At 37.9% G+C, this 19,615-nt stretch overlaps 1 protein-coding gene across 9 annotated transcripts in view; it reads left to right on the top strand.

The window, feature by feature from the left end:
- Positions 1-19,615, top strand: part of TRPS1 (transcriptional repressor GATA binding 1) — a 210,998-nt gene that overhangs the window by 56,118 nt on the left and 135,265 nt on the right. For all 9 annotated transcript variants that reach the window (XM_090137922.1, XM_090137920.1, XM_090137918.1 and 6 more), the window contains one exon: positions 6,606-7,209. In XM_090137922.1, coding sequence (XP_089994048.1) covers positions 6,606-7,209 — 604 coding nt within the window. The remainder of the gene's footprint in view (positions 1-6,605; positions 7,210-19,615) is intronic.

The following is a 19,615-nucleotide window of genomic DNA, read 5'->3' as shown; positions in this document are numbered from 1 at the left end:
AAATTAACAAAGGCAGACTGGGGCATGATACTTTAATAGAGATTAAAGCTGGGGGCATCCAAATGTTGCCCAACAGAGGGCTGCATTGGCAATGTATCAGGAGTCTATTTAAAAAAAAAAAAAAAAAAGAGCAGATTGCTCATCTTTAATTTGGTGCTAGGGCCCACGGAGGATTCAGGTCCCAGCATGCAGTGCCCCATTTTTGATCCAAGTGGGCCTCAGGGATGTTGTGCGGATTAATTAGTTAATGTTTGTAAACTGCTTTGAAGATGAAAAGTGGTATCTAAGTTCCAAACATTATTATAGCAGCTTTGAGCTGTGCTGTAGAACTCCATAGGCAGCACTTTGTCCGCCGCTGGGGCATGGCACGATCTTTTTTTAGTGGTTAAATAACTGGAAGATTGAAATGGCTCTTTGACTGAAAAACATTTTTATTTTGCTGCAGCTGCTAATTTAAGTTTTAATGAGAACACCTAGTTAAAATCATTTTTCCCAAGGAAAGGAGAAGCCATGACTTTGAAAACTGTAAGTCTGATACCCTTTCCATCCTGAGTGCTCAGCACTGTACAAACAGCTCCTGCAGTTGTCAGTGGGAAGTGCTACGTGATGTGCTCTTTTGAAGATCGAGAAATGCGTTTAAGCATTTGAATTTCAACTTATTGGTCTAAAATTAGTCTATTCTGTTTAAAAACCACTTGAACAATGTAGTTCTAAGCCTTCAATATACCACATTATTGAGTAGTCTGACGATGTTGCTTAGTCAAAGCAAAGCATAAAATCCCCACAACTGCCAGCTTCCTTCCCTTTCTCCTAACCTGCCCTCCCATCTCCTTTTTAATTTAAGTTTGGTTTCTTTTCGACGTGTACTGCTGCTCTTCTTTTCCCTCTGTTCATCACCAAAGTTAGTTCACTTTTTGGTAGATACTTTGTAATGGCAAATACCTAGTAGATTTTACTGCTTTTCTATGCCTCATTTTTCATAGTTTTTACTATACCGAACTGAAGCATAGAGAAACCTGTAAGGCATTGTAGCTTCTATTTTTAATATTATTTTTTCCTTTTTTGACATATACTTGATGCACACTTCCTTTGCCTTTTTGTATTTTATGAAATTTTAATGAAAATTTTTATGTATAAAATTTTATGTATTTTATGAAATAAGGATTACTTCAGATGAATTCAGATTTTAAGCTGAAGAATTCATATAATGTGTAAACTTATGTAATGGGGAATTATGTGACATACACAGAACTGGTTTTCTCTGAGGCTTTGTCAGAGCTTATCCCAGTAACATGTTAGGCTGCACTGTTGTGTATTTTTTTGGTCTGCATTCTTTTTTTCTGAAACATACACACACATAAGATACATAATTGCTTTGCTTTTTTAATTGGGTTTCCTTTCGGCCATACTTACACAATTTCACTCTGTTTGTTTAATATTTTTCTGTGTCCTAAAATTATTTCTTTGCATGTATTTACAACAGTTACAATTTGCAACAGTTAGAATTTGCAAAAGTGGTTCTTTCCATTTTTTTTCTGCCAGAATGTATGCTAACATTTAGAGCTCATTCAGTATTTTCTTGACATGATTATTTGAGAGCTGTTCAGTTAAATTTGAAGTTAATGAATCACATTGCACTTGAGTTTACTTGTATTTAAACCTCACTAAAATGTGCTTACTCAAACAAATCCCCAGAAGGTTTGTTGGCCTACATTTTCTACTGATTCTGCTACCACTCGTTTGCATTATTTCTCTGAGGTATCAGGTATTCTGTGTGTTCATTGTGAAGTTCAGGCTTTGTTTTTTTTTTCAAAACTGTCTGCTGTTCTGATGAGCTGAAAGATGCCAGAACATGTAATTTAGATAAAAATCATGTAGACTGTTTGGGGAAATATTGGATCTCAGATAACTCAGCTTAGAGATTATTTTCCTGTTTGCTCCAAAATAATTGTTTTCTAATTTTGAATTTTTTCTTAAAACGAAAAAGACTTCTTGCAGAAGATTTATTTATTTATTTATTTATTAAAGTTTGGGAATTTTGATTTAAATGTGGGAAAACAGTACAGTTTCTCATTTTGGCAAAAAATATTTTTTTTCCATGAAAATCGTGAGTGCAAAAAAAGTCTAACAGAAAACATTTGATCAGTGCTAATGGTAATTACAAATGCTGTGTGAAAAGTGCTCTAAACTTCTTTAAAAAGAGAATCTGGTGACTGTTATCCAGTAAACAACAGCAAAGGATTGAAAGAAACTGACTTGCAAATGAGATAAGGGTTTGGGAGTAGACTCATTTTTCTAAAAACCAGATTTTTTTTTTTTGCAAATGGAAATGATTGGAATTCTGTAGAGTGTTATGTGAGACAATATGTCCCTCTCAGAGGTGAATGGAGACCTAGGGGTATGGGTTAGGCCACAGTGAAGAATGCATGCCCCAGTGCCAGTGATGTGTGCTGAGGACACGGAAATATGGCTGCTGTCACCTTGGCACCAGCAGGCAGCAGAAGCTGGAGAAGGGCCTGGGATGTGCAGACTGTAGAAAAGTGGAGCTGTTAGGCTCCATGAGAAGGTACCAAGGGCAAATGTGTGAAATGAGGCCCAGCAGCTCCTGCTTTCTGGCAGAGCAGGAACCTTCACTCGTCAAACTACAGCAGCAGCTGTGAGGACCTTTTCCATCCTCCTAACACCTTAATTCACTGCTCTGAACTTGATTGGTCTTGCCAATAGCTTTTGCTCTCCTTTTATCTCAGCCTTGCTTTCCACTCTTCCCGTTCTCCTCCCTTTCTGTCTCCTCCACTGAGTTTCCTTTCTTGCTCTGTGCTCTTCTCCCGTGTGTTTTCCTGTCCCCACAAGTATGAGTGCAGCGCACATCTCCAAAGCAGACTTTTTTACAAGCCCATTTCTTCACAAGAACTGCTCACAATTATTATATTCATAATGAAATTCAAAATGTGCAAAGAATTTGAAGTGATACAACAGTCAAACCTTCATCCAGAATATTTTGTATGCCCTGGAGCATAGGAATGTCTTTGTATCTTCAGGTAATTAAAAAAAAAAAAAAAAATTGTTTTAGAGGATGGTGTTTTGCAATATTTCAGACTAGTTGTAAGTATGTCAACGAGACTTAATTCACAACTGGCTAGTGTCAAGAATATCATACATAGCCTGTTAGAAATCTCATATGAATAACAAACGTATCAAAAAAGACATGCAATCTCTTGTCTTCAGTCTTTTGCAAGGGAGAATCCTTTCATCTTGTAACCTCAATTCAGATATCAGAGAATCATAGAATATCCTGAGTTGCAAGAGACTTGTAAGGATCATTGAATCCAACTCGTGTCTCCACACATGACCACCAAAATATCAGACATATGACTGAGAGCATTAGTCCAGACACTTCTATTTTTCAGTACAAGTAAATAATGACAGAATTTTGTGAAGTTATCAGAATGTAACAGAGTAGCAAAGATTTGGCTGGAATTCCTTGACATTTAATCTTGGTATTGGGACGTAAACGCTTTAATGTCCATGAATAATCAAGAATTTGATTTATTTGGTAGTGAAAATAATAATGCTAAGTGGCATCAATGCAGGCTATGTCATTGACATCCCAGTGCCACATTCAAGGTGGTAACCAGCTCATGGCTTGAAACTGCTCTTAGCTTGCTTGAGTGGTTTATGAGCAAGACCATAAAGAGAATGCAATTTCCATCTTCATTTACATAATTTTCTTCCATAGTGAGATTTTCCTCAAATGCCTTTCCTCTGGCTGTTGATTGGCAGTATACCAGTATACTATATTGTACTTGATGATTTCAGAGTTTCAGATGATAACAGCAAAGTTTAGTTGTAAACTTAAACTTAATATCAGAAAAGTGCTTATTGTGTACTTGGCAAATTTGAACTTTTACAATTTTTTGCTTAGATTTGGGGGATTTTGTGCACAACTCCAGTTGTAACGTGAGCCTTTAGAAACATTGACTTGATTTCAATTCTGGTATAAGAAGAAATAAAAGATTGCCAGCTTGTTTCCATGATTGTTGCTGATTGAGTGAGGTGAAAAAAATCAGAGATGAAAATGTTTTTCTTTTCATGCATTTTTCTGGAAAAGGATGAGAGTTACTGGTTTTAACAATGTTCTGCTTACTATTTTATTTTAGATTCTGACTTAGATTGGACATTTCCAAACTTTAACTTGCTTTATGGAGATTTTGGATAAAACAGTATACAGGATGTGCAAAATACGAAGATCTATAATGGCAGTAGTAATACATACTACAGACGTATATGTCCTGCAATAAAAAGCTTGTTGGTTTACTACCTGTCTAAATCAGTTCAGGTGTTCTCCAATTTCTGTCATAGTTTCACAGAAAAACTACAAAATGTTTCATGATTCTCTTTGAATAGATTATAATGCCTTTAAATTAACAAACCTAATTTAAGAAAAGTGATTACAGCAGGGTCTGAGCCATCCAATTCCAACTGTACCTAATACTCTGCATTTAGTTGTGGCCTTGTAAGAATGACTCTGCTCTTGGTGTTTACTGCTCCTGATCAAAACCATTTAGCAATTGTGGGGGGAGAATGAAAAAAATGGCAAGTTAGGCAGAAAAAAATCAGCTGTTTGGAGTTGTGATGTTGGTAGATGAGAGCTAAGCTAGGAAAGATGCTAGGCATTGAGATAGCCAAGTTAAACAAGAGACACTTAGGGCTAATAAACTGATAAACTTTCACATGGAGAACATATGGGGTTGAGCCATTAGCCCCAAATGGTGTCTTGTTTAACTTGGCTTTTCAGATAACTAGCCCCTGTCTAACTTGGACTTCTCTGAAGGTATCCCACCTTTACAGGGCCGACCCTCCTTAAAACTTGGCTTTTTGTATTAGTAAAATGGTTTTGATCAGATAGCACTCGTCTTTTTTTTTTTTTTGGTTGAGAAGAGAATTAGGCTTGGTTTAGAGAAGAATTAAGTTGCAAGAGAGAATATATTAGTGTCGCACTGAGAGACGAGCCAATTTTAATAAAACACTAGAATGAAAAAAGAGGAACACAGCCAGAACAGGATTTTAACCTACAGCTTTCTTTCCCACAAGTAAATTTTGTTGCCATAAGGGTGTATGGAGAATAGCTGACTATTTTTCACATAACTGAATGAGCCCATCTAGTCCCTTAAAATGAATATAAATATGGAAAATGACAAAAAGAAAACTGATATTGGACAAGTGCTAAAAAAGCTTTAATTTGAATGTGTGCTCATGTCTGCATGCTGACACAACTGAAAGAAAATCAGACACTGTAAATAACATATGGTTTGTTTTTTTTTGACAAGAGGAAAGAAGGAAGACAAGGGCTTCTCTGTAAGTTTGGCAAGTTGTCTCTTCTAAACTATCATATTTAAAGAGGAATATTTTGTATATCATTCTAGTTCCACAGATACACTGAGAGCTAAATCCTGCTTTTACTGAAGTTAATGAGAGTTTTGCCATTGACTTCACTGAAACCAGAATTTGGCCTCAGAAGAGTGAATTCTAGCAATTTGAGTTATCAGGGCAGTAACACATTTCTTACACAAGTTTTGTTCTGTGTGGGCAGTAAAAGGCTCGGTTTTTAGCTTGGCTAAAGACACTATTGTGGCTTTTGAGTGCACGGGGTGTGGATGTGTGAATGAATCTGCAGGGAGAATCCTTTCACAGATCGTTTACATTTTGAGGAAGGGCTGGGATGGTATTGGACCCATAATAGGTACGAGCCTGGTGCAGTGGGGCCTGATGCAGACAAAGAGCTTGGGCCACTTCTGTGCCATAAACAATTATACGGAATGTTACATATCTCATAAAAAGTGCACTGTTCATCTGATAGATAGGGTAAAATAGTAACATGCTGTTCTAATGTAGCAACATATGCTTTACATAATTTAGTAATACTGTACTTTATATAGGCTTCTAGAATGAAAACAGGAAGGCATGTTATTCCACACTGCTCCATAGGTTTTACCCAAGCATTTCTGTATTTGACAGGAAAATACAGTTTGTACTGAGACAGCCAACTATTCTGCTTTTACTTTAGAGCTGCATCTTTTAAAGTTGTCTCAAAATATCCGCAGAGGACAAATAAATGTTATCTGTTGGGTGCATCCTTCCAGCCTTTGGTGCATTCCTATCTTAAGTTAACTGGAGTTCCACTCAAAATGGTCCTTGTTAACCGAAAGTACCTGAAACAGTTGGAAAGAAAAGGAATTCTCTATGCATTTGAAGTTTCTAGCATATATTGATATTAATCCTGAGTATTTTTTTTTTTTTAATTCCAAAGAAAACTATCATGTTCTAACTAATTGATTTGGGTTGGGGAAAAAAAAATTACTCATTATTTCTACCACAGTGGAAAGTGCTGAGTGCATTCTGGCAAACAATCAACAGGAAGCTGTTGCAGTGTGTGAGAGGTAACAGTAAAATTTTTCCCTACTGTATCAGACTCCAAATCAAACCCCTTTACTTTATTAGAGAGACTCATTCTGTTTATTGATTTTCTTCATCTTGTTAGGTAAAACCAGCGAGAGAAGGAAGGGTGAGAGGGGACACACTTTAATGCCCATCTCATTTTCTTCCAGGAGAGTACACAACTGCTACAAGTGCCGTCAGTGCAGCTTCACGGCTGTGGACACACAGTCACTACTCGAGCACTTCAACACCGTGCACTGTCAGGAGACAGACGTCACTACAGCCAATGGGGAGGACAGTCACGGTGTTTCGGCTATCAAGGAAGAGCCAAAAATTGATCTCAAGGTCTACAGTCTGATTAATCCAGACCCCAAAATGGGGGAGCCCATGTCTGACAGCATAGTCAAGAGGGAAAAGATAGAAGATAAGGAAGTGCTTAAGGAGAAAGGTTGGACTGACAGTCCCGGTGATGATCTTCGCAACGTGCCCTGGAGAGGAACAGACATTTTGAGAGGGAGCCCATCATACACACAGACCAGTTTGGGCTTATTGACCCCAGTGTCCGTTGGCCAAGAGCAGCCAAAGCCTTTAAGGGATAGTCCAAATGTAGAAGCTGCCCATCTGGCACGGCCCATGTATGGCTTGGCTGTGGAGAGCAAGGGCTTCCTGCAGGGGGTGCCGGCCGGAGCAGCGGAGAAAGCCGGGCAGCTCACCCAGCCCTACCCTGGATCCGGGGATGGCAAGGCCAAGGATGAATCCCAGTCCCTACTGCGGGTAGGAAGCTCTCTTTGTTTCTTTCTTTTTTTTTTTTTTTTTTTCCTGATTGCAAGTGTGCTGTGTTTAATTAGGCATGCAGAAGATTTCTTCAGTTTCAGAGTGAATGCATGGGAAAATAAAAGTAAATATCCAGGGAGAACTGAAAGATTCAAGCTTGCAGACCTAAGCTGACAGGTGAACATTCTGACTTATTGGCAGCAAACAACATATATATTGGTGTAGTGTTAGTAAGTAAGTGCTTCTACTTTTGCTATTTAGCTCTGATTGAGTTCTGTTTAATCATTCCTGCTAATTGTGCAGGTTGATGATGCATTTGAAGAGCGAGGGTTTAGAACCCTAGAAGGCTACATGTAATCTGTTACACAAAACAGCTAATCACCTCTTAGATTTTGAGGTGATGTGACAGTACACACTTAAGCAAGATTTTACATTATTAAATATCTAAGAATATGAAAACTACTTAAATATTAATAAAAAGTAACCTCTGTTTTTTGGTAAAACAGCGTAATTACATATCGATTTTGACACTTGTATGGTTGCCTTGGAAGCAAAAAGAGGAAAAAAAAAAAGAGAAAAGGGAAGCTTGGGTGATAACGGGGAGAATATTCATCACACCAAATAATTTGTATTCTGTCATATTAAAAAAAAAAAAAGCTGTAATTGCAGAACTTACCAACTTCCTCTTTTATCAAGGTATATTTTTTCCACTATTGGTAAATTTGAGATTAGAAGAGCTCTGAAACTGAGGAGCTGGAAGACAAATAAGGGCCTTTCTCCTGGAGTCACCACTGTGTGTTTTCTAAGGGTGCTTCCTGTCTGAAGTTTTAGGAACTGGCAGACAAACTTCACTGGAATGGAAGGGGTGGTCAGCTCTTCTTCTGTATTATCTTTTCTGAGAACATTTATAACCATAACATATATTCATGTAAAGAGAGCAGCATGTCAGAAGAAGTTAAAAAGCAAGATAAACGTTCTATTCCTTGTGTGCTGAAGTTGTACGTGTCTGTTTCTGTATACACTTGTCATAAAAGCGCTTTGAAAATGAAGTCAGTAATCTTAAAATATTACAGTTACTCTAATTATAAAATGATATGTCTGTCACTTAAAAGTCTGCATGCAGTTTAGGATGACCACAGTCCTTTGTACCTTGCAGAACATGAATAGCTACGGATATCAGATGTTAAGTGTATGAGAAGCAGTCACAGAATGACAAGTTCCCTGTTGCTTGTTGTGTATTCGTTGTGAATGGCAGGTCTATACTTTTCTCCATGTAAAAATATACCTAAAAATATAAATATATCTGGCTAGCAATGGAATTTGTGCTGTACATATCTCACTAGTTACATCCCAGTTCAGTTCTTGCTGTGGTTCTTAGCAGAGCAGAAACATATTGGCCAGAGGAGCCATTTGTATTTTGCATTATCAGAATACCAATAATTTTCATTTATTTTTTGACTACTTAATAGTAAATAATGACTATGATAATAATTGTGGTCTGCAAAAGTAGTATGTGTAAAAAGCTCTATAAAGGTCAAAAAAAGCTTGGTGATAAGCTTAAAATCGTACGCAGTAAATAAGACCATTATATTATAATATTTAAGTAAAAGTAAATTAAAAGGGGGAAACTGCACACTGGCTGCTTCTTATGCCCTTCTTTAAAATAAGTTCAGTTTGTTTAGAAAAACAGTAATTGAGTTGTCTTCAAATCAGTATTTTGATCACTTCTGGAGTTTTAGAAATATGACATTGGAAGTTTAGAAATACGAATTTGCGTAGTTTTCAGGAGAAAAAAAATAGGTTTTTCTTTTTTGTGTGTGTTAACTGGGTATATAAATTAATTCCTTGCATTTTTAAATTTTGTCAACAAAGCAACTTTTATATGGTTAGTAAAAGGATTTATTACTGGGTTAGGTTTACGCTGATGGGTGAAACCATGCCGACACCTTTCAAAGAAGAATTGCTTTTGTATACAATTTTGACATCTTTGGTCTTTGAACTCCGTTGTGCCAAGGCTGTGGTTGTCTGGGTCTTTCCTTACTTTAGAATATTCTCATTTTTGCTTTTCTTTGAAAATGGGGTGAGTTGCCTTTGTCAGTTTCAATTTTTAAGAAGCAAGACAGGAAGTTAATTTTCTACATCAGCTGAACAAAATCCCTAAAACATTATGTTTCACCACTATTAATGAATATTGGAAAATAGAGATAATTCAAACTTGTTGAAGATAAAGGATGATCTGGAGGACAGGAGAGGGAGGAAGGTGAGGGAGTGTGAATCTATGAGTGACATTAATTTTTCCACTGAGATAAGCATCCCCTGTTCCCCTGGATCCATGAAAAATATAGAAACCTAGCTGGGGTTTTTATTCTTGATTCAATTTTCTGTAGACAGAGTTATGAGATGTAGAGTTTGGACTGGGTAGAGCTAGAAACTGTTCAGAAAAAAGCCTTTCCATTTGGAAAAATAATAAAAAAAAATCCCTAATGTTAGTCAACTCTCACATGATTGTGCACTTTTGGGGAAATATGTTTTTCTAGTATGAAATAGTCGGTAGGAATAGTTACTATTAGGCTAAAATCTGTGCCTTTCTATAAATAAGGGGTTAAGTCAATACATACTTGCGGTATCGTATAATGAATTCTCATGCAAAATACTGTATCCCAGGACAACTGGTGACTAGGAAACAAAACCTATAATAAAATCACAGTAGACACCTTCATTTTGTGCTTTTGAAAGATCGACACAGAGAAAGCCAAAAATTTGGGATTACTCAGTGAATAAACACTGTGAGAAATGGACTGAAAAAAATTAGCACATCCCTTTGGTTGTGCTGGCTATTCAGTATTTATAGAGTGGTTCTGTTTATTAAGAATGATTTGTAATGATTCAACAGTAGCAGTAATACCATGTGCTTTTCATTTTTCAATTCTCTCATGATGACTGGGGGAAGGGAAAGAGGAGATAATGTTTTTCACATTTTTTTTATACAGATAGAGGTTAATATTGCAAGGCAGGTTTTTACATACTGAGTTTATGACTACGGTTATTTGCAATTTAATAAAATATCAAAGGCAAAACAGATCAACTGGGGAAAGGGTGTATATCTGCAATTGCCCACACAATTCTTTAATGATAATTTAAACTTTTGGAATTTACTTGAAGCGTCTTTCAGGCTTGTGTGTTCAGTAATCTGTTTATGTGCTGCTTTCTTGCATTCCTTCAATTCACGATGGTTGTGTTCCCTCCCCAGGCTCTGTGCTACAGTAGATTATTCATGGGAGTAATTAGAGTAGGATTTATTTTCTTTTTAGTGGCTAAAAGACTGCATCACTTCTAATGTTTGAGGAGCAGGACATAGTGCAGTGGTGATAGCTTGAGCTCTACATGTGTGCAAGCACGCATGTACAGGGGATGCACCTTTTTTCCCAAGAGAGCTTCCAAGCTGTGTGTGTGTGTAACTGAATCTTTCTCAGGGGCTTGGTACACTTCTGTGAGTAGCTTTAATTTATTTTTCTTATTAAAATGTTTCCAGCAGCTGTACTTACGGCGAATCTGTATGTTTTGCAAAAGGGAATTAAAAAAATGTACCTCAGCGTGGTACAATGCAGACATTATTTCAGCTCTTCCTTAGAGTAGCTGATTTTCTAGTTTAAAGATTTGTTGATACTGGAAAGTCTATTGAGATGCAAAAATGTTCCTTTTTTGGGTAGCACATTGGCAGCCAGCAGACTCTGGGCCAGGCAGATTGTTTAATGCTTTGACAACGCTGATCTTGGACAGCAGGAACTTTTTGCTAAACTGATTTTAAATGAAGTGTCCTGTTTTGTTACATGTGGACGCTGCAGTACAAAGTTTTTCACTAAACTAGGAATTGCAGCCTGCCCCTTCAGATCTATATACAGACCTAGTTAGCCCCCCCAAAGGCACTGGTAAACACTGTTGCCTCACATCACAGTGCAGCCCATGCAGATGCAGAATAGCATGATGGGTGTGCCCTGCGGGGCTGCAAATGCCTGGAAGCACAGGGAGATAGATGCCAGTGTATTAATTAAAATTCATGCAACGAGTGAATTTGTGCGCCATCAGAGGGAGAGAGAGAGAGAGCACGTCAGATTATTGCAGAGGTACTGGTGGTGGTTGTCAGAGGGAGATGGCAGGCTTTAGCAATATATATCCAGCTGAAGTTATGGTAACATTTGCTATGAGCTTTTATTACAAGGGCAAAGGATAAAAACAGCTATGCTATTAAATCAAGATTATTTTGCACCATGATGTGTGGACTCTTCATAGGAAATCACAGTTTTTCAAGGAAGTTTCCATTTACTTGCAGAAGAGTTATTTTTCTTTTTGTCTCTGATATTTACAGTCCTGGTATTTCTCACAGTGTTCAGTCTGGAGCTATTATATGGCTTTAAATTTGGAGAGAGAGACAATCAGAAGAACTTACTCTCCCATTTTGCATTCTTTTATGTGACTGTTAGTGGCTAATTCTAAATGAGCAATACATACGCAAGTATCAGTAAATTTATATGTGATTGGTTCATTTGATATCACTGTAGTAAATACTGGATGCAGTGCCTAGAAGTGAAACATTATTTTTCCTGTTATAAAACACCGACTCCTGCTACCCACAGTTAGATGCCAGATTCCTGCAAAGTGGTAGAAAGGCCGAGCTGTCTTTTGTGATTTCCAAAACATAGGTCCCTCCTAAAGGAATGCCTCCTAAGTATTTCCATGGAAACCACAACAGATACAAAGAGCAGAATAATACTATTTGATAGAACAAATTCTTAGCTACAAAACACTATTTTTCAGCATAGTCAGCATCATCAGTCAATTTGTGTGGATGAGATGGTCGAGATGCTCTTCATTCTGTGGTTTAACAGCTGTGCAAGGCTGTCTGGAACATGATTTGTTTTTCACATTGCTGTTGCCACTGCTGAAGTGCACCAACTACCGCCTCATTGTGCTCACATCCACTGTTTGGTGTCCATAAACATTCATGTCAGCGTGTGCCAGTTTTTCAGTATGGAAGAATTCAGTTCCACACCTTTGCTTTACTTCCATGTCAGATGCTGTCTTGTCAGACTGCCCTTCTGCTGCCATCTGTCACACAGCAGCAACACGGAATATTGTAACGGAATATTGTTGGGAAGATTCAGCCTTTGCTGCCATACCACCAACATCCATCTCCAATGCTGTGGGCCAACATAATGGAAATAGGAGACATTACTTTTGGAGTAGTCCTCGTGCTTCTGTGAATATAAACATAAAATTCTTGGCCAGAAGGGCAGCATAGCGTTGAGGTGAAACCTGCCTCTCTGGTGTTGGTGGAGGTCTTGCTGCTGCCTTCAAGTAAAAATGTGCTCTTGGCAGTGCTACTGAGGTTAATTTTGGTTTAGGTGTGATTTTTTCTCGGTTGCCACTACAGTGAAATGTATTTAAATTTTTGTACGTTCCACCTTTTTGTCCCACATCCCACATCCAGACAATTCTCAAAGCAGTATTCTCAATGGTATATCCACAGAATCAAATTTAACATGCGTAATTGTCCCATAAGACTTGTATTCAAGTTGGTGGAGATCTTGGATTCGGCAGCTCATCCCTCAGCCGTGTTGGAAAAAAAAAAACAAGCAGTCCTTTAAAGAAGAAACATCTGAAATAGTTTCCCCATAGCTGCATCTCATTTTTTTCCCATTTCCTCTGACTCTGTTAGAGATCTTTCAGGAAGTATTTATAGTCAAGGCTATTCATTGCCATACGGGTCCTCTAATTAGCTGGGGGGAGCTCAGCAGGCACTGTGTCTTGCTAACGCACACAGCTCCGTCAGGTCACGGAGCTGCCAAACACTGTGGGTTTTTTAGGAGCACCTGTTTCCACAAGTCCGTGCCTGGGGAGGTGGTGGGCTGCTTTGTAAATAGAACCACATCCTGGAGAAGGGCAAGAATTGTCCAGCAAGGAAAGGGGGAAAATAAAGATAGGACGTGAAGAGAAATGGTTTTAAGGCATTGGGTTTCCTGCGTAAAACTGCACCGGGTAGAATCCCGTGCCGAGGAGCGGGCTGCGAGCAGAGCTAAAATAACTTGCGAAGATTTGAAGTCGTTGTGAAACAAACATGTACTTGGCTGCTTTTAGCAACTACTGGAACCAAACCCACAAGAAATTGAATGTTTTGCATTACTCATCGTGACAGAGTGATCAGATAGGACTAGAAAAAAAGTCACTTTTAGAAAAATGTTAACCTGCCCAATTCAAGGCATGTTTCTGGTTTCTGTGTGGGGTGTGTCTGACATGTGGAGAGACAGCCCCACCTCACGCGTGTTTACCCGCCCGACCGTGCTTATTTTTTATTTATATTTCTTTCTACAAAATGTGGTTGGGAAAAGCTTTAAATGATAAAATCATTATTAGGGTGGGGCATGGTAATAATGCAAAAGGGCAGCAGCTACGTCAAGATCCTTGCTGGAGAGGTGAATCAGTGCGGGAACAAAGGGCTGGGAGGGCCGGGACAGGCCCCAGGCGCTGCGTCAGCACCACAGCCTGCACTGAACTGCTGTGATCGATAATGACGATTCAAGCAGGGAGAACCAAGATAGATCTTGGTTTAAAGCAAGCTGCTTGGGTGGGATGGGAGAGATGAGAAGAAAAGCGCCTTCTCATGGAACTGAATGGCCAGAGCTAGGTGGCAGTCAGTGCCGAATGCAGTGAACTCGGTTACAAGCTGCCCATACTAGGAGGGGAGGGCATTTCTTCTGCCCCCCATGGGTCTGATACGTGGTGCCTGGGCGTGGTGACAGGTTTCAAAAAATGCAGTGGTAACAGTTCTGCTGTTATTCTGTGCTGCTAATAGTATTTTGCATTAGATTTTTTACCTGAAGTGGAAACTTGAATTGTACATAGAAACAGCATAATTTTTGCCAAACTGGATCCAATAGGAAACACACTTTCATGTCCAATGGCAGAACTTACTGCTAACTTGTAGATTTTCAATGGAAAATTAAATTTCATAGATGAATGCAGGCAAGGATTGTACTTAACTCTACTTTTGCCTGAAGTACTGGGGTACTGAACAATGAAAATCGATGCGAAGATGCCTCTAACATCTGGAAGTGCAGAGTGGCTTTCTGTGTTGAATTTCTGAAAACCTTGTACATGTTCTTTGGTAATTAAAAGGCACAATAAATATATTCTTTTAGAGAAGGAGTATTATGATAGACAGCAAGTAAATGTTTAATTTATTGGACTAAGGAAGGATCATTGTAATTATAATTGATTTGAGGGAATCCAGATGCTATCCGCATCTGAACAAATTCAAAATGGTGAAGATTTAAAAAGAGATTTGTGAACAAACAGTGCACATGTGTTCTGGGATTTTTCCATGGAGGTATCCAGGGGTTAATACACACCATTGAAAATGGCAACTGTGGAAAATAGCTGTTATATGAACAGATGTGTGCTATAGCAAATGTACATGTGAGATATGCAAAGTCTTTATGGAGCAACTTTTGTTACCTTAGTACTCCTCTGATCTGTATGTGACCACCTTGCAAGTAGTCAATTTTAAGATCTCTAATTTAGCACAATTGATTTAGTGAACAATTTCCTGCCTAATATAATTCATTTACTTCTTGTACCAAGTTCTGTTTTTAAAATGAAGCTTTATAATGGCTAAATGGTTCTGTTGATGTTTTTCTAAGCTTTTTTTTTTCTAAGTAGCAATACATATATTTTAGGAAATCTGACATTCTTTCTTTGTGTATAACAGAAATTGGTAAGTATATGTGTTCTGTGCCACTTTACATTGTTATTTGGAGTTCAGGTAGGATATTCTTTATGCAAGACAAAAGGAGTAAGGATGATTTTTGTTTTTGCACTGTGCACAGTAATAGGTTTCTGAAACATGGCACGGGCTGTACCGTGCTTTGCACAAAGCAGGGCAGCTTGCTAAATGGTCTTTGCAATTATTGCTTGGTTTGTGTACCTCTACTATGCTGCCTGAGATTTGCAAATATAACTCTTCTATTATTATTCTACATAATACATAATTTTATATGTAATACTGTATCATATGCTATGTGTTGCTCAAGTCCTGGACAGCATTTACAGCTGCACGAAGGATGCCTTTCCATCGAAGAGAGAAGAACAGTTCAAGTTCAGATTCCTAATCGAGTGCTTGGGAGTTGCCACTTGTTGTGTTCGCTGTGATAAGCTGGTGAATCATATTTGCCCTAGTTAGTTGGTTAATCCCCTCTCATTTCTTAGCTGATCTAGGCTTTAGTCTCCTGGTTCTGTCTGTGAAATGCGAATAAGGACAGGCCCTTGCCTTGACAAGTTAGAGATACTTTAAAATCTGTGCAGTGCTGCAGAGAGAGTCCAATCCATATGCATCCTGCATCAGTATTGGCAATTACCTTCTCTGGACATTATGATGTAACTTATTGCAAAAATACCAGCAAAAGAGAAAAACTTAGGAAATATCATAAATTTAACTTTGTTAACGTTTCTCTTTTTGCCTTTATGTCAGTTTAAAAAAAAAAAAAAAAAGCTTTTTTGAAGTGGGGCATTCGTGTTCATGTTTAACTTTGACCTCATTTTGGTTCACATGCCTCTGATGTGTAGTGGCAAACTACACATTTTCACTTATGGGAAGAAGTCTTTGACAATGGCTTAAACTGCACTCTTTAATCATGTCAGTTGCCTCCAGCACTTGCTGAGAGTAAAATTCCACCCTCTCCGTTTTCAGATGGATTGGACTATTGGCTGTTACTCCTTGCAAGACCGTCAGTGATTTGAAAATTGTGTTTAAATAAAAAAGGCAAGGAAAAAAAGAGAAATAATCAGAACATTTGTCAAAGAATTTGTTATGAATGGTAATGAGGAGCAATGCAAACAATCTTGGAATGGGTTTTAATTCATATGTTATTCTGGGAGCCTGCAATTTCTGGTGAGAACATGGCATATTTTAGGTCTATTTCCTCCAGTTTCTGGCATGTAGCAATGTCTGTTTTGTTCAGTCAGATGTTCAAATGAGAATTTTGGATGGTTAGAACTAATTTTAGTAGATGGGGGGCAAATTTATTATGATGCCGCAAATAGAGTTTGATCACAGCTGCTCGTTACAATTATAAAAATCGGCTGTGAAGCACTTAAACTATATTTACTGAATGTGAATGCAAAAAAAAAAAAAAAAAAAAAAGAAAAGAAAAAAGAAAAAGAAAAAGAAACTAATCTATAGAAAACCCTGTCTCATTCCCTTAAATTTCTGGCAGTCATCTTGTATATAGCCAGTATTTTTGATTTTCACTTGATCATGCTGCCAAATTATTTTCCTGCTGCTCTGCCCACACCTCCCGGCAGTGATATGGTGCTCAAATGACTCTCCTTTTCTTTCACTAAGAAATTGTATCGTTTTTTGTTGGGGTGAATTTCTGATCTTGTTCAGAAATTACAGTGAATCACATGCAGACCTCTGGAGACCTATTAAAAGAAATGTTAGGAACTTCACTGGAAGTTGGGCACTTCAAAGCTCTCACTTCTCCAGTCTGTACATGACTAAAAGGCTGTAAGGCAGACGCTGCAAGGTTGGTGAAAACTTTCAAATCAAAGACTTAATGTACTACTATTATCCTCTTTATAAAATGAATGGAGAATGGTATCTTTACATATTTAAGAGTTCTTTTTCTGTTAGTAACTGCTTTAATGTTCATGTTATTATGTTGCTGAGTTAGAAGAGAAAATACTGACATGTACACCCTGTTGTTTCAACCATGGCAGCTGCTCTTCCAACCTAGAGTAGACTTATTCCAGACCCATGTAAAAGTTTGCATTGTGTAGAATGCATTTTTTTGAGAAACACATTTTCACAATTCAGTTAATAGACTCAGCTATGGTGATGGTTTTGGCATTCCTCTCTACAGCTGATAAAGAAGACAAAATGCTCTCCATTGGCAGTAGCACAGTATATATACTGCTATATATATAGCAGTAGTATATTGCTAAAATTGTTTTATGTTTGGCTGGGATATACTGGAAACTTGGATACTTCCTTTTGTTTAAAGTTCTTTCAAACCCTACCTTATGCATGGTTTGAGGAGCGGAGAGAGTTAATGGAAATCTTGATTAAAATCTTGTTGGCTTCAAAGCTTTTAATTCTTGCAAACAGCTTGGCACCTTTGTTTGCTTCTGCGTGTACGTGTGTTTTACTAGTCTGTTTACTGGTTTAAAAATTAGAATGAAATTTAAGAAATAGGATTCATTTTTTTAATTGAAAAACCTCTCTACTGATCACAGATCTCCTGCAGTTGTTCAGCAAAATGGTTTATAGAACTAATACTAATCATTTTTAAAGCAAAGAGTATGTTCCAACTTCACTGATTTTTCCATTACAGAAAATTATGTTCTGCTTAGTAGAAGTTTTAAATCTGGCTTAGTTTCTAAACATATCCTTTCATGCATAAAGGACTGTAAGCTTAATTGGCACTTAATCAATGTGTCTTTGCCTTATAATAGTCAACTAAATGGTTGAAGGGTAGAGGTCTTTGCAATGAACATCCATAATGACTGTCAGAACAGAATTGATGTAGGGACTTCATTTACAAAAAATAAATGTCTTTAAAATTTGTTCCCTCAGTTTAGGCTGTCTCAGTAGGAAGTTCTGCTAAGTAACTCCTATTGTAAGACTCATCTTTGGGCAAACCTTGTGAATGACCATTCATATCTCAGGAGAACGGGGCTCTGAGCTTTATTGCTTCAGGTTGACTTGGTGTGGTTCTTGGCTGAGCTTTCGCCCAGAATGTAACCTGTCAGTGAGTGAATGGCAGCCTGTCCAGAATACTCAATACCCTTCTTAACAAGTGAAGCAAGAAGACATTTTGGACAGCAGTCCCCCAGATATTTCACTGTTGTGAGGGAGGAGCATTAATTATTAAGCTGAGAAATATTCTATTTATGACAGATTTGTAGGTTCTTGGCAAAACACCTAAATTTTCTAAGTGTTAGGAAGCTAGCAGGACCTCCATTCAGGTGTCCATATTGAACATAGAACATTCTGTTACACTGGCTGTGTAGACTTTCCAGACAGCTTTTCCTGAAGTATATATTGTCTGCATTGTAAATTAAGGCTTCCTGATGGGGAGAGATTAAGCAAAATTTTCTAAATTACCTTTTCTTCTAGACATCTGCACTTTGCCATGGTTGTAGACAGGGTGCCGGTCTGAATAGTCCTTGCTCTGACAGGTTCTTTCTTGACTGCCTACCAGCCAAACATAAAGGGCCCTACAGATCTGATATCCTTCCTACCAGAAATATTCTTGTGGCCTTGATTTCTTTCATCAGCATTGCTGAGTAAACCTCAGCTAGGGTAAGGAGACGTGTTGGAGCACAGCAGAAGAGCAGAATGGATGAAACTACAAATTGTTAGTCTGTTAAACACAGATTATGTCTTTGGGTACAAATTCCATTAGCGACTGAATGAATCTGGATGGGTAGTAGCTTGTGGAAGTATTTGTTATGACAAAACCAACTTTTCATTAATAGACAAAGTTATCCTGTTTTTCTCTGTAGTCTGGCCAACATCAAAATGTTTTAAACTAATTTCAGACTTGTAAAACACTGTCTATCAGATACAGACATATGGATTGAACTAGTAATTTGCTTGCCATCTGCTGATAAAGGAAGGAAAGCGTCTAAGTTGAAAATGAAGATTTTTTTTTTCCCATTGGAATGTCATATGGTGCCTTTAGTAGTTGTTTGTATTGACATTTTTATTGATAGTTATGTAAAGTGTTACATTGCATTGACCTACATCTGTTTTCAATCTAATAATTATGATTTTTTTTGGTTTACCAAATATCTGTAATCATTGAAGCCTATAAATAACGTAGCTTGAAAATAACCTATTTAATCTTAAATAAATGGATAACTACGGGTTTTAATATATGAAGGAGGAATAAGCGTATTCTTTTGCTCACTCTTCTCAGCGTATGACAAAAAACCAAAACAGCCTTCCAGCAGTCTTTATATTTTCTTTTAGCTAAAGTTTCTTTTTCTTCCTGAAAGATAGGACAGAGTCCAGGGAAAACCATGCATCCTCAGCATAAAAACAAGCAAACAGACCTGCCAAAACCTTTCTGCTTAGGGGAAAACAGATACGTGAGCTTTCTGGGCTTTCCCTCTGACTGCCTCTAGGAGTCTTTTTTCACTAGCTCTGATGGTTCATGCAGGCCAAGAGTTTGTTACCCTGCTTTTTGATGAAACTTAGGTATTCCAGCAGTGGCTAAAATGTGCTCTTTCATGTGGGCTGGCAGTGTAATAGGCCTGGATGGGTCAGAAGCTGATTCTCCCTGGGAGTAATAATAATTAGTCTTTAATGAAAGTTTATTAGTTCTTTTAGTTGATGCTTCTTACA

Source organism: Phasianus colchicus, chromosome 3, assembly GCF_987193195.1.
Source record: "Phasianus colchicus chromosome 3, bPhaCol1.hap1.1, whole genome shotgun sequence".
In the NCBI taxonomy this organism is placed as follows: domain Eukaryota; kingdom Metazoa; phylum Chordata; class Aves; order Galliformes; family Phasianidae; genus Phasianus; species Phasianus colchicus.
Note: the sequence above shows the minus strand (reverse complement) of the source record. Positions and strands in the feature narration are given on the sequence as shown.